This window comes from Callospermophilus lateralis, chromosome 1 (assembly GCF_048772815.1).
Source record: "Callospermophilus lateralis isolate mCalLat2 chromosome 1, mCalLat2.hap1, whole genome shotgun sequence".
Lineage (NCBI taxonomy): Eukaryota > Metazoa > Chordata > Mammalia > Rodentia > Sciuridae > Callospermophilus > Callospermophilus lateralis.
This window is the reverse complement of record NC_135305.1, coordinates 179,929,093-179,945,511: the sequence shown is the minus strand read 5'-3', so window position 1 is coordinate 179,945,511 and position 16,419 is coordinate 179,929,093. Positions and strand designations below refer to the sequence as shown.

The following is a 16,419-nucleotide window of genomic DNA, read 5'->3' as shown; positions in this document are numbered from 1 at the left end:
ATATTTTCATAAGTGAATAAGTCAACTTTATGGAAAGTTTCAGTTAGTTGCTGCTTTTAATGGCACATACTGAGTATCTGAAATGCTACCGTAAATGCTTCAGATTTTGGAATTTTGCATATACATAATGAGAGAAAGAGATGGGACCCAAGCCAAATCACAAAATTAAGTCTCCAATATACTTTATATACATAGTCTGAAGGTAGTTTTATAGAATATTTTTTAGTGCACCTTTATTTTGTGACTGTCACATGAAGTCAGAGTAGAATTGTTCCTTGTGACTTCTTAATGGTACTCAAAAGGTTTTAGAGGTTGAAACATCAAATTTTGGATTTTCAAATTAAGGATGCTCAACCTGTACTTTATCTGGATAAATCAACTTCAAAACTTCACACATTTAAAATTATCACCCAGAACTATAGGATTTTTCAAAATTATTTCTGTCAGTGAGTCAAAAGTTACTTCTGGGACAATAGAAAAATGCAATTCAGATTTCTTTTTGCTAATGTTAAATTATCATATTATATCAAAACAGGCTAGTCAGCACTGATCTACAAGGCATTTACCCAATTAGGCCACAGTGCTAAAAATTTCCACCATCTAAACAATGTTTTTAGGTTACTACATTGTTTTCAGAATACATTTGTTAAAATATAAATGTTCATAAGGTAGAAGGGATTATACATGTAAAAAAGAAGTGGTAAATTAAGGAGCTTTATAAAACACTCATAAAAGTTAATCTGTAATTAAAAGTAAGGAGAATTCAGAATTACTCCTCTAAGGAAAACTGGTTATATTGAAATCAAGCACTAAAGGGTCTAGATATTCAAAGTACTGACACTTAGGACTTCACCTCTAAAATATGACTAGCTCTAAGTAGTGAGGACCTAATCAGCCTGGACCACCATAACCTGACAAGGAAACTAACTGAATGTTTGAAGAGCCAGCAGATGGAAAGAAATAAGAAAAGAAAAACAAGGGTACTATTTATCTAAAATTAAATATAAATAAAATTTAAAGATCATAAAAGCAATATGGGAAGGATATCTGGCATACACTCATCTTTGATATGAAAACACCTTTTTTGAGCTGATTTGATAACCTTGTAGTGGCTATCACGTGGATGGTTAAAGATTTTTGAGCCGTTTAAAAAACTGCAGTGCTCCTTTATAGGAGCCTAAAGGAGGTGCCTAAGGCCTGTATGCTCACCAACTAACACATAACAAGATAATTTACAGAATGCAAACAGAAAGTAGTTCAGGTCATAACTTGTAAACTATTGTCATAAAACACTACATAACAAGTAAGGTTTTTTTCCCTTAAATGAGTTTTGTGGTGTGGTTTTGGTTTTACGTTTTTTGGTGCTGAGGATTGAACCCAGGGCCTTGTGCATTTGAAGCAAGCACTCCACCAACTGAGCTATATCCCCAGACCCCCGTAATGAGTTTTAAAAACAAATTTTAAAATATGAACACTGCTTAGCATTTTAAATATTATAATAAAGATGTCTTAAGATAATCAAACAAAATGCTTTATTTTGATATTCTTACCTTAGATTGGTCTAAAATTTGAAGTTTTTCCCACATTATTTTATCACTTTCAGATTTTTTCCAAGAATTACTCCACTTTTCAGAAGCTTCTTTTTCTTTCTTCTTTAAAGCAACCTGTTCATCTGTAAATAATGTCCTTTTTTAAAAAAAATGTATAAAAACTGTAAAAAAAAAATCATGTAAACAAATCATGACCTTAAATACTGCAGAGCAGATTCTAACACAGATTTAATTGAAATTGTTTTTTAGGTAGGAAATTAACTCACAAGGCAGAAAGCAATTTTTAAGGATATGAAATAAAACTTTTAATTACTATGGTACGAATGGATATAAGAATATTGCTTTTATTATCACATTTATCAATATGGAACTTTTTTCAGAATAATTTATTTGATGTTAATTATTATGATGTTCTACTTTCCTATATCATTCATTCAGTTATCACTTTGAAAATTAAAAGCTAGAACTCTGAAGCAGGGAACCTGACAGTCAACTTCAAGCTCAACCACTTCCTAGTCACGTGACTGTTGGCAAACTGCTGTTAACATCTCTAAATCCTTAGTTCTTATTTTGGTTTAGGATCTGGCACAAAGTAAGTATGTTAGTCATTATTTCTCATGACTTTAAAAAAAGAGAAATTCTCCTTGCTAACAGTATCAGGTTAAAAAAAAGTAAATTATTTAAGAAAATAATTAAGCATGACATACTTAAGTTATTTCCAAGTAGTTCCATCTTATTTCACAAATATGGTATTGTAATTTGGTAAGTTAAATGTGCTGAAAGAAAATTATTTATATATTTATTTCTGTGGTGTTTGGAGTTAAATCCAGGGGTGCTCTACCACTGAACTACATCTTGGCCCTCTTTATTTTGAGACAGGGTCTAAGTTACCCAGGCTGGCCTGGAACTTGCAATTCTCTTGCCTCACAACTCCTGGGCTGCTGGGATAACAGGTGTGTGTCCCCATGCCCAGCTTGAAAACATTTGAAGGTGAAACCGTGACATAAAATACACAGACCTCCAAACCTTCAATTCATTCCCTATTTCTTCTTTTTTGCTAAATTACTTAACCATCAGTAATTGTTTCACAAGACTTCCCAGTTGAGTAGATGTTGTAGTTCATCTCATATCTTTATTGTAGTTATTTCCAAGAAGTACAAATGTTAAGCCATATATTCTAAATTGTAGTACCTGGACCCTAAGTTAAGTCTAAGAAGTAATGGGTATTTCTTAGTAATTAACAAAATTTCATAATTGGAATCATAAATTTTTGTTATTAGATTCTTGGGCTGACAGCAATAAGTTTGTTTCTAACTAGAATACTGCTTGATATCACTGATTATTCCTTTTTTTTAAAATGCCTTTATTTATTTTTTAATGTAGTGCTAAGGATCAAACCCAGTACCTCACACATGCCAGGCAAGCGCTCTACCACTGAGCTATAGCACCAACCCTGATTATTCCTTTTTTAAATCTTTTTAGCTCTATATGGACACAATACTTTTATTTGGTTTATTTATTTTTATATGGTATTGAGGTTTGAATCCAGTGCCTCACATGTGTTAAATAATTTTTTAAATAAAACCATTTTAAATCCATAGGACTTCTGTACTCAAAAAATACGAAAATTTAGAAATCCTTTCTTGAGCTACCAGGACTGTGAAAGGATACCAGTGACATTAATGCTTTTGGGGTGCACACCACAGTATACCAAACAAAAAGAGACAACTGTGATTTTCCATGTGAAATCACAGTTTCGTTTGGATTTGTAAAAGAATACTCTAGATGTGAAATGTTATAAAATAAGATTTTTGATAATATGCTAAAAGATATAATTGGTCCTCACTCTATATTTCATAGACCAATAAAACTACAATAAAAGGTACAAAAATTACCTAGTTCTTTCTTCCACTGGGCTTTTTTTGCTTCTAACAAACTTCTATCACGTTCTCTTTCCCCCAGAGTACTGAATATATCTCCTGGTTTCCATTCATTCTCTCTAATGTAATAAAAAACAAAAAAACCCAGAGACATTATCATTATAGGTTTTTACGTGACTGACTCCATAAAAATAAAGCAATAAGCTTTTAAATAGCTTCAGAGCTTCAGAGTAAATATTTCACATGGAAGTAAAGCAAAACCATATTCCCAAGATGATCCCATAGTAGTAGATATGAGTTACATACAGGGCAATTTTCTGTTCATATTGTTTAGGTGCCTCCTGATTTTTATTTAAGACAGATTTATTTTCATCTGGAATAGATGAAACAGCCTCATATTTTTGGAGTAATCCCATAATGTTCTTGTCCTTTGGCTGATTGGGAATATTGTTCAAATGGAGACTATCCTGACCTAGGAAGTCAAAATGCACGTTTTAAAATTAACACTAAATTACAGATAGTACAATAACTTATCTTGGCAATGTGTACTACATGGTTAAAAAACAAAACAATCTTATACGTTATCTAATTTAACTCTCCAAACAATCTTTGAGGTGGGTATCTGTCAAAAAAAGGGAAACTAAAGCCCGGAGATTAAATGGCTTGTTTGTGGCCAAAGACATACAACTTTTTGTATCAAACAGGAAACCAAGTGAACAACAAAAGAAAAATAAATCTCTGCTTACTCCTGCCAATATACTTTCACAAATTAACCTAAAAGGGAATATATGCAATTAATTAAAATTCATTACTCTGAACTTACTCTTCTCATTTAGCTATAAAATCAACAGAAAATTTTTTCAAGAACAAGTGTCTCTACACCCCAGCTACAATAGCAAATAACGAAAGATTTTTACAGAGGGCTTATATGTTGACTTAAAAATTCCTCCTGAACCAGCTAGTTCTCCCAGTGAAAATAAAGCATACCTAACAGGCAAGTCAATACATAATTGAGTAAAATGTGCTTTTAACTTTGTTGATATTATGTCTTATGACACCCATTAAGTTGCTAATTTTTGTTCTCTGAGCTAGAATCTTAGCCTTAAAGACACAATCAGATTCCCTATTTTACAAATAACCTAGATCAAGAGAAGGTAAATGACTCCAACATGAATGTCATAGTAGTCTACAGGAGTTGCCTGGCCTCCAAACTAGTTGTGGGGTCTTAGCCATGGAGACAGCCAATTTTACTTTTATTTATCTCATTATTGCCTAATAAAATTTTAGTGGTATTTCTATTAGTTTCAGAGTCATAATTCCTAGCCCAAAGCTGAAATTAGAAGGCTTTAAAAACATAACATAATACCTGACTTGTGAAACGGGACATGTAACATTCTAGTACTCCTTTTAAGTCTATGTTTTATACTGGTTAAAAAACAGTACAGGAATCCCTAACATAACATATATGCCATCTATAGACTCACAGGTCACTAGCCCCTTATTGTCTGACCTTATATAGCATGAGGGACATGAAGAACAAATAAAGGGGCCAAGGAAAACAATGTTTTTCAGCAACAACTCAAGTCATATCTTCACAAAGTTCCTTTGGTTTTCACTAGAAATACCACAGATGGTTTTGTTTAAAACTATTTTATATAGTTATTTTAAATGTAAGTAAAGCCTCAGAAATTCTAAATTAAGTACAAGTCTTTGTTGTTGTTTTTTTTATTTAACAGCTTTTCTGAAATTCACAGAAACTAGATTTCTTAAGGCTATAGTGCACATGAATAATATTTTGAGCATTAACCTTAAAACATGACATATCATAATTATCAAAGTAATTTTGCATATTAAAGTCCTCTAAAATAATAATTATTTTAAAATGGTATATGTTACATTGGTTATTTTGTAAGTACCTCTTAAATTCAAATGAATGTGGAATTCAAAAGAAATATTGAGAAAATAGCACAAAATCAGAAAAAAAAATCTTACTTGTTTCTTCCTCCTTTCCATTCTCAGTCAGGGAAACAGATCCATTTCCTTGGTTTACAGTCATCAAAATATGTTGTAGTTGGTCTTGTGTTAGACACACCAAACCACTGTTCATGTTTTCAACTGTGATGTGCTTCTTGTGAGACTTCTGTTTGTCTACTAGAGATACATCTATGTTTCTAGTCTTCTGTATATTGGGGGTTGTAGATGAAATCTCTTTTGGGGAACAAAGACAGTCTTTGTCTGTATACTGCTTACATAAATCCTTAGTGGGTGAAAGTATCATTCTATTTTTTTCACCTCTTGCCTGTGAGGTTCCCGAATCAATTGTCTTCTTTTGGAAAAGTTTTCCACTCCCAATACAAGTATTGTGTGATTTTATAATGTGTCCAGTTTGTTTTGTTCTTAAAGGACATTTTGCAATCTTGGTCTTATTTCCCATCTGTTAAAACACCAGAAGCTTATTTTTTAATGGTTTTTGGAAAATCAATAATTACCTTTATTTGTATGATCTGTGATAAATCTATCCTCTAAACTTTTCACTATTTAAATAATAAAGCCATAGAAATTAATTTTTAACACTGCAAATCTTCAGTTGAAAGCTTCATCAATAACTAAAAGTTATTAATTCTGGATAATGAAGAATAGAGGTAAACTTTTATTTTATTTGTTACAGGACATCACCAATCTACTTCAGCTTTGGATTTCATGTCATTAAATCATACCACCCATACTACTTTTCTTTACATGCCATCTATAGACTCACAGGTCACTAGCCCTTTATTGTTTGACCTCATATAGCTTGCTGTCAACCTTCTAATACAAATCCTTTCTCAATTAGTGGTACTTTCATATTCATATTATTCTTATATCCTTTCATTTCCTCAAACTCTTCCTATTCTGCTATTCTCAAAGCTATCATCATTACTCACTTCCACAGTACCTTCTGACACTGACCTGGGAACTATCCACAACTGCAACTCCTCTAATATCTCAATTTTAAGTACTGGATAAGGATTCCCACCTCCTATTTTTTTCCAATTCTCTTCTTCCCATATCCCAATTCCAAAAATTCTTTAACTGTGCAAAGATCAATAATCTGCCACCTCCCTCTTGCTCTTATTTTCCTTCTTTAACAAGTTCTTATTTTCCTTCTTTAACAATCTTTTTATTTTAAAGTATTTTTAGGTGTAGATGGACACAATACCTTTACTTATTTACATATGATGCTGACGATCAAACCCAATGCCTCACATGTGCTAGGCAAGTGTTCTACCATTGAGCTACAGCCTCAGCCCCTTTAATGATCTTAAATTCCACAAGTCAAATCATCCGTCTTCCACTCTTTACTCTTATGCACATCTAGCAAATCCTAATTCCAACAAAATCCAATCCTTTACCTATTCTATGACTGCATAAGCAGAGAAAAACAACACAGCCATGCTTACTGGTTTCATCTTAAACTCATAACCAAGAATATCAAATGAGTTCTTAATAGTACCTGGCAGTCATATATTTCCCTACTCTTTTTTGGGAGGTGTGTGTGGGGGTATCAGGGATTGAACTCAAGGGCACTTGATCACTGAGCCACATCCCCTTGATCACTGAGCCACATCCCCAGCCCTATTTTATATTTAATTTAGAGATATGGTCTTACTGAGTTGCTTAGTGCCTCACCTTTGCTGAGGCTGGCTTTGAACTCATGATCCTACCTCAGCCTCCCAAGCTGCTGGGATTACAGGTGTGCGCCACTGTGCCCAGTTTCCTCACTCTTCATAATTATTCAACCTTAATACTTTCTTTCCCATCCTCATTCTCAGGTGAAGACAGTATTCAGAAGAAAACTGCAAGTTTCAATCACCAAATCTTTCCCAGCATCTGTACCCATACTTATTCTCTTGTTACTTGTACATAATTCCATAACCTCTCTCTTTCTTTTGTATTTCTCTCTAGCAATTCTTAATTTGGAATCATGACTTTTTCTTTTCTGCTGGATCACAATGAACAATAGCATATAAACATGCTATTATTTTACCATCTTTAAAAACTCTTGCCAGGCGTAGTGGCACCCATCTATAATTCTAGCTACTCAGGAGGCTGAGACTGGAGGATTCCAAGTTCAAGGCCAGCATGGGCAACTTAGCAAGACCGTCTCCAAAATTAAAATAAAAACATGCTGTAGCTACAGTAAGCAATTAAAAAATTCTTGATCCCATTTTCTCTTTCATCTCCTATAACCCCATTTCAATCCATCTTTCACCCACATCACACCATACCACCAAAACTCCTCAAGGTCACTAATAACTTTACATTGCTAAGTCTAGTAACCTATTCTCAAATCCTCATCTTACTTGACCTATGAGCTCTATCTGATGCAGAGGATTACTCTTTCCGTTTTGAAACTTTTTCTTCATTTCCAGGATTTCATAATCTTGATTCTTCAGACTTTCATCACTGCTCCTTATTAGTCTTTACTGGTTTCTTTTCTCACAGACCTCTTAAAGTGAAGTGCCCACTGGTCAGTCCTGTTCCTTCATTTAACTGGTCATTTCATTTACTTTTCTGACTCTAAATATTATCTATGTTGATGACTCCAAATTTGTGTCTTTAATTCCAGGTTCTAGATAACCTATCTAACACTTCCACTGGGTTTCTAATAGACATTAAAAATCAGCATGTCCAAAACTGAACTCATCTGCTTTTTGCCTCTAATTAACTTTCTCCCCATGTTACTTATATTTGCATACTCAACTCCTCTACCATAAACCACATTTAAATTGCCATCAACACTATATTGCTGCATCTTCAAAAATATATCCTGAATCTGACTACCTCAACATACTTCTTGTTATTCTGCTCCAACATATTACATCTCACCTGAATTACTATAAAGCCTTCAAACTGGTATTCCTGTTTTTACCCCTGCTTCATCTACTTTCAATACAGGAGCCACAGTGACTACCTTAATATTAATATGTAAGTCATATCATGTTACTATCTTCAAGAGCCTCCAAAAGCCACATATGGTGATACATACATGCCTGTAACACCAGTAGAAAGCTAAGGCACGAGGATCACAAGTTCAAAGCCAGCCTAAGCAAGTTTTAGAGAAGCCTTCATCAATGTAGCAAAATTTTAAAAAATAAAATAAAAAAGGGCTGGAAATATGTCTCACTGGTTAAGCACCCCTGGGTTCAATACCCAGGTAAACCCCAATGATTTCTCATTTTACTCAAAAACAAAGTTGAACTTTTCACAATGACCTAAAACAAGCCCTAATGATAAGTGAGTACCCCCTACTCCCCTGCCTCTTTACCCCCATGCTATTTGACCTCATTTTCTATCTTGAGTTCCTTGAACTCAATAAGGCCTTTCCTTCTTCCTACAGATTCTACACAGCTCATTTCTTCACCTTTATCCGATCTTTGCTCAAATATCACCCACTCAGTAACATCTCACCAAACTAGCCTGTTCTGTCCACCCTTTCAGCTAATATTACTTATTCCCAAGGCTGCTAAACCAGTAAGGTTATCATGCTTATTTTTCTCCATAACCTGTTTTGTCTGGAAATATTTGGCTTCTTGTCTGTCCATCTCACACCCTTCTAATGTAAACTCCATAGGGCAGAGACTTGTCTGTTTAATTCATTCCTATAACCCCAGTAACTAGAACAGATGAAAGAGAGTAAGTATTCAATAAATTTTGCTTGAATACCTTCAACTATACCATTCACCCCACTGAATTATTTATCTCTTGCCCATAAATTAGTTCTCTTTCCCAAAATATTCCATTTCTTTGGCATTGTTTTTCTAATCTCAGGCCAGTAACCATGGAGTCACCTTTGACTCTCTTCCTTCAGGGTCTTATTTAGCATATCAGTAAACACTGTCTCCCTTCCAAGTATCTTTTTCTTATCATTTACATGATGACAAATCTGTGTTCAGATTCTTATCATCTCTACTAGATTACATTCTATCAATCTCAAGTTTATCCTCCACTTAATCCACTGTACATTTCTGTAAATCCAACTAATCTGAAATAATTTGACAGTCAATTAAATGTGTTTTATGTGCTCACCACTGTGGAAAGTGTTGGTGATATAAAAAATAAGATCAGATCCTTGCTGTCAAAGAGTGAGATGCCATAAGAGTTTTCATATCCAACTTTTCCTTATACTTCATGAAACTCACCTTGCTGACCAATTAGCTAATCTCATTTCACCCTACTTTTCAAAATGTACCTTCTGAATCAGCCACAAGATCTCTTAATTATCTACTTCACCTCACCATGTTATTCTTGGCTTCAGGTTTTTGATAACAATATATCAATCTAAAATACATTTTTACCCTTTTATGTCTGCAGCTATTTTAGTATAACTCAAATGTCTATCATGAATTAGACTAGATGGGAACTGAGAAGAACTGAAGAACACTACAAGAGAGAGCCAACACTCAGAACCTGTCTATTACAGGCAAACATGAATCTGAGTCTAGTTGCGAGATCACCCAATATTTCTAAAGAATCAAGAATGCTAGATCTTACATTAAATTATCCAATTTTTAGGCACCAGCAAGTCATTCTAGTTTTGGAGGAAAAAAAATCACTGTATGCATCAAATTATCAGCAGTCTACATGTAGTCTGCTTGGGCAGCTGAATCATACCACCTCAGTCTCTACCACAGTTTCTACTGATCTTGCCCTTCTTTTGACACACGTGCGCATTTTCTGGGTAATAGCTGGGCATTTCAGTTTATCTCCAACTTCTAAATAAAGCATACTTTCTTAACATACTTTAAAATCCTCTCATTTCTGTCTTATATTTCCATCTTTTAACTATCATACAAGTTCAGAGCCATATCCAATTCTCCCTGGACTGCTGTAATTGACAATTAACTGGTGGTCTTCTTAATTGATAATGATAATCTATCTGTCCTTCATGGAAATGCCTGAAGTCCTGTTCTAAAAACCACAAATAAGATCATATCTATTCCTCTCATCAAAAATCCTTTAATAGCTTCCTTCATGCAAATCATCGAAGTCTTCGAGCATCCAATGAGGCCCTTCAATGACTATAACTCCCTTAAGCTTTTATGTTCTACATTTCCCAGAAGTAAATACTATTCACACATGCACTCTGCCATTAACCTACAAATCCAACCCACAAGGACTTGTTTTTTTGAGAACAAATAAAGCTAAGAATGGAGTCTTACATCCATACTTGAATTTACAGTAAATATTTGTTAAACAGAAATCTACTAATTTAACTAGAATTATTTTACCACATTCTGGTCACATCAGAAATAATAAACAGAAAAAGTCCTCTAAAAATACTTACGCATTAAAAAAAAGTAATGATCTGGCATATAATCAACATACATTAAACTCAATTATGAACACTATTTGTAGCCTACAGCCAGACAGGAACAATGAAGGGAGGTAGCAAAAAATTATGAACTGCCAAATAAAGATTCAATTACATGTGGGTTACTAAATAAGAAAAAGCAACCTAGCAAAAGTCATTTAAGAAGTGTTTACTGGATGAGATACATTCTAACTGATCAAACAAGTTTTATGTCATAAAACATTTTTATACAGCATATTGCTTTTGCCTAATTTAATTCCACCAATATTTTTCATATTATAAAGACAATATTAAATGCACTCATTTATTACTGGTTGACTTCACAATTTATAATGAGGTCAGAATCTGGCACAAGGAAACAAAGAAAAGTAGCATTTTAAAACCTAGAAAGTGCTACCTTGTACTACACACCCTTCAATATATATTTCCCACATATAGAAATATTAAAAAAAAAAATTTTTCTTTGTTTAGAAGAGGTCTATGTTGCCTAGACTGGTCTCGAACTCCTTGGCTCTAGCAATCGTCCTAACTCAGCCTCCCAAGTAGCTAAAACTATAAATGTGCATGATCACACATGGTCAAAAAACCTTTTCATGCTTATTCTAACTAATTTTTAAGAGTACTTTAAGTGTAAGAGTTTTAGGGGCCATGATTTTTATAAATTACTTACAACACTGAATCATTTCTAGTTCTTTTATTTCTCTTCCAATAAGCATAAAAAATTAGGCTGGTAACCATCTTTACTTCATATTCATTACTGAAGATTAAAGAAAAATGCAGGAGAGAATTTGCTAGAATTAGGAAAGCACTCTGACCACATGTGTTAAACTTGATGATGATGATATAGTTCAGCTGTGTTTAAAGAACACACTGGAGACGACAGTAATTCAACCTATGAGGAATAGGGAAAACAGAAAACTGTAGGTGTCATAGTCACTCAGTTTACCTCAATAGAAGAAAAACGCTATGTAGAAAGCACTCATGAATAACTTACAGAAAGGAAAATGCAACATATATCTGTAGAACTGTAACACTTGGGAAATTTAAAAAATAAAACAAAAGACAAGTACTACTGATTCTGGTGTTTATCTCCATGAAGAGCAAAAACAGGAAGGAAGAGGATAGCTACAACCTCTCTAACTATGGGAAAGAGAATCTCCTTGAAAGCAAATCAATATACAAGGGAGAATTAGGTTGTGTCGAAAAAAATATTTTCAAGTCCGAAATTCAACAGGGAGGAAACCAATTTAAGACGGTACATAAATTAACATGAGCTGAGAATGTTACTCATTAAAAAAAATTTTTAAAAATCCTAAAATACCCCTAGACAGCTGACAGAATTTTGTAATGATTCCACTAAAAGTCCAAGACTAATAACTTTATTATAGGCTTGAAAGGGGAGCTCCAGATATTCTGAGTTGGTTAAAAATACAATTAAATGTCTTTAAAATTGTGGCAACTATAGCAAACCTGTTAAGGATATCAATAGAAGAAAGAATGTGTAAAAGGGAATATAGGCTTGGGGAAGATAGAAATCAATCATTACAAGTAACTTTTCATATCTAGAAGCTTGAAAAAGGCAATTTGTTAATGTGACTCAAATAAAAGCAGTTACTTGCAATATTTAATAAGAGAACAGACAGGAGACAGACAACGTGTATTCAGTGGTTAAAGGAGTACACAAAGTATATAACTATATACTACACAGTAGACCCCTTTATCCATAGGTGAAACATTCAAAGACTGCCTGAAACTGCAGATAAGACCAAATACCCTAAATAAGCATCATGATACCTCAACAGTTAACATGATAATTACTAAATGGGCATGGATATGCTGGACAAAGAGATGATTCATACCTCAGGAAGGACAGAGTGAGATTTTCATCACACTATTCAAAATGGTGCACATTCTAAAACTTATGGATTGTTTATTTTCCATTTAATATTTTCAGACACAGTTGACCACAAATAACTGAAACATCAGAAAATGAAACCATAGATGAGGGGAAGATTAATGTATGCCTATACATAAAAACTTTTTTACATGTAGTTTGTGAAATCACCTATTTATCAAATACTTAATCTCCTGAGTACTCAAGAAACTTCTCCACATTGATTAAACTTAGAAGAAATAACAAAGCCATAAAGGGTTCAGAATTGTAAGGGAAAGTCCTATATTGTCCAAACTGGGTTCTATCCACAAACAAGCTAAAGCTTTAAGATACTGCAAAGAAGGCTGAGGTTGTAGCTCAGTGGTAGAGCACTTGTCTCGCACATGTAAGGCACTGGGTTGGATCCTCAGTATCACATAAATAAAATAAATAGTAGTGTGTCCATCTATAACTAAAAAATATTTTTAAAAAAGATACTGCAAAGATAAAGGAAAAAAAGGCTACAGTAAGTTATGGAAGAGGAGAAATTTCTGCCAATATTTATCTAAAAATGGAAAATCAAGGAAGAAGTTGCAATAGAAAAAAAAGAGAAAATTTCTAATGGTATATATTTTGCAGAAAAAGGAACAGTGGGTTCATGGTAAAGGAAAGTAATTTGAAAAATCACTATTAAGTTCATGTGTAATCTTATAAAAGAGATGTAGGGATTTGTGAATCAAGTTTTCTTTCTGGTCTGGGCAAATGGAATTTGAGAATGAAAAGAAAAATATTTTGTTTTAAAATCTGAATATCTGTTTCTAAATATCTCTGGAATGATGCTGTTTAGTGCAGTAGCTACTAAATTTAATTAAAAATTGAATAAAATTAGAAATGTAGTCCCTCTGTTACACAGGTTACATTTTAAATGCTCAATCTATACATGGTTAGTGGCCACCATATTAGATAGAACTGATATTATAACATTTCCATCTTTGCAGAAAGCTTTACTGGTTAGCAGTGATCTACAGAAGAGAGTTCTACTGGACTTTTTAAACTTGGGGGGAGGACAATAACTTCATAACTTCACGTCATCATTCCAAACCACTAAGAACACTTTACATTTCCCAGGAATTATTTTCAAACTATTGAAAAGAAAACTTTATTTTGCACTTGAAAGTAGGTCAAAGTCATTTAGCTTACCTTCACAGAAAATTTTGATTTATGTTCTACAAAAGAAAAAAAAAATTACTAAACTATCAACCAAAAACATGCAAAGGCAGTTATAAAAGAAAATTTTAACTAGTAGTGTTTAAGATGTTAAGACAGAAATATTACCCCCAAAAGCATTAACTTTAAAGCCCACCTGAGTGTTCCAATCCTTACAATGTGGTTCAAATAATTATTTCTATTTCATTTTTGTTTATATTAGTTACCTTTTCATGGTAAAACTATAAACAGATTGGGGGTGAAGGACATGACCAAATTACAGAGTTTAAAAACTAGTACTAAAAATGGTTTTAGTAACTATAGTCTTACTATAAATTTAATTTTCTCAAGCAACATTTTTCTATATGCAAAGAATACACATATAATTACTTAAATTTCACTTATATTATTCATTAGACAATAAAAATATTTACTACATGCAAAGACCATATAAATATTACACGTGAAATACATTAATCATTAATTTTTATGAATCTGAATAATGACAGTAGTAAGCACTGATATAATCTGACTATACTTGGGTAAAAGTAAATTTGAAGCAGTTAAGCAATCAGCTTCTTTCAAAGTATCATTTAAACACCATTCTATTACAAGTAAAAAATCTGATAAACTACTATAAATTTAAGTTAGGAATTTAAAAGTTAACACTTTAGATTTCTAGTAACACAGCATACCATATGGAGATAATATTAGCTTGGTTTTTCCATCCAGTAATTCAGTCTCGAGCTTTAACCCATCTCTGCAACATAAAAGAACGTTGTCATTTTTCAGAAATGGAAATATTTTAAATAGCCAGAAATGCTCCTTTGAACCTTGATAGTAAACCTGTGTACACAAATTTACATAGAAATCTTGTACAATTCCATTAGTCTTTTTCTTTTTAAGTTGTAGATGGACAAAACACATTTATTTTTATGTGGTAGTAAGGATGGAATCCAATGCCTCACATGTATAAGGCACACGCTCTACCACTGAGCCACAACCCCAGCCCCCCCAGTAGTTTTTTAAAATATTTTTCAATCCAAAAGAAAACTAAATAGAGAAATTTTTTGAGATTTCTCAATAATACAAGAATTTGTTATTGGTAAACAATTAATTCAGTAACTACACTGAAAAAAATAATGTTGTTACCAGAAATCCTTAGCTAGATAAAGGATCTACCATCTATTAGTTTCATAGCAAGCTCATGCTTAACACATTCTATAGAGTGCTGGAGCACCTGAAAATGACTATAACAACGCTACATAGGTTAGTAACTGCTTGAGCATGGAATTTCACTTTATTTTGAATATTTCAAACAATACATATGCACAGTGACTCTTTTGTACTATCAAAATAAATCTGCAAAGAACTCTGGCTGCTATGATACTTTATATGTAGCATGTTACAATCGTGAGCATTAACAGTAGACAATGCAAACAAAACACATACATCTATTAAGTTTCTAAATTTAAAAATCTACTGAAATCTAAAATGCAGTCCATACAGCAATTTATTATTGTCTTCTGAGAATAAAACAAAACAAAAACGCCAATACACATTAACAAGGACAAAAGTGAATTCCTCAAGAGAGAAAATTAAATCCAGCAATCAAAGGAGACAAAATTTGGGATATATAATTAGGAATATGAAAAATCCGAGGTGTGGTTCATGTGGGGAAAATCAAGTTAAATTACTTATTAAAGACAAAATACTGGAAGAAATAGGTTGTAAACGTTTCCCTGTTACAGAGTTATGAACAGTTCATGTTTGTTGATGAAACTAAACCACAACAAACAAACAGAATAAAAAACCGTGGATGAAATTGCAAAGTATTTGTTCTGCACTGTACTTAAACTCCTTCACAGGCAGTCTTATTTATTTCTAAATCCCAAGATTCCAGAACGTAACATTTGCTAACGATATGCAGTTAACTCTGGAATTGTTTGCTTTTTATCTTCCTGAAACATTAAACTTCCAAGCAATGAAAAACAATACAGACTTTTTAATTTATCTAACGACTCACTCCTCAATGAGCACCGGTTCAGGAAATGGCAAGACAATTCCTTGAAAAGCCTCTCGATTCCTCGCCCCGCGGACCTTCCATTAACCGGGAAACGCCAATATTCTGCAAGACTCCAAGACAGGTTCACGAAGAACCAGAGGCGTGGGCCAGAAATTCTACCTGGAATGTCTCTAAGCTGTCTCTCTCAGACCCCTTCTTCCCTCCACGTCCTGAACTCAATAATAAAAGGGCTGGAAACAAGTTCACAGTTTCAATGTCGAGTTATGAAGGAAGAAGTGAGGCCCGCGGGGTCGTAAAGGCCGACGGGTTCCCTTTGCACCTCTCTATCTAAAGGAGCTGGGCTCTGCCGCTACAGGCAGCGACATTCCTGGAGGAATGGCGAAGGACTCCTAGGGCCAACCCAGACTCCCCCTTCTTCGGGGACGGCCACTTCTCACGCTTACCCCAAGTTCATGGCCTGACGACCAACTCTCGCTGCGGGCCGCAGAAGCCCCTTGTGTATGACGGTTGCTGCTGCAGCTCAACAAGCA

At 33.8% G+C, this 16,419-nt stretch overlaps 1 protein-coding gene across 8 annotated transcripts in view; it reads right to left on the bottom strand.

Moving 5' to 3' along the window:
• Nucleotides 1–16,419, bottom strand: part of Ccdc66 (coiled-coil domain containing 66) — a 27,116-nt gene extending 10,697 nt beyond the window's left edge. For 2 of the 8 annotated variants that reach the window (XM_076838603.1, XM_076839002.1), the window contains exons 1-7: nucleotides 16,333–16,419; nucleotides 14,559–14,623; nucleotides 13,858–13,883; nucleotides 5,423–5,864; nucleotides 3,737–3,902; nucleotides 3,446–3,549; nucleotides 1,551–1,672 (exon numbers count right to left, since the gene is read on the bottom strand). In XM_076838603.1, coding sequence (XP_076694718.1) covers nucleotides 1,551–1,672; nucleotides 3,446–3,549; nucleotides 3,737–3,902; nucleotides 5,423–5,864; nucleotides 13,858–13,883; nucleotides 14,559–14,623; nucleotides 16,333–16,343 — 936 coding nt within the window. In that variant the 5' untranslated portion in view covers nucleotides 16,344–16,419. Of the gene's footprint in view, nucleotides 1–1,550; nucleotides 1,673–3,445; nucleotides 3,555–3,736; nucleotides 3,903–5,422; nucleotides 5,865–11,454; nucleotides 11,677–12,643; nucleotides 12,759–13,857; nucleotides 13,884–14,558; nucleotides 14,624–16,332 lie in introns of those variants that run through there. The other 6 variants (XM_076838514.1, XM_076838928.1, XM_076838682.1 and 3 more) reach the window with 5 other exon arrangements.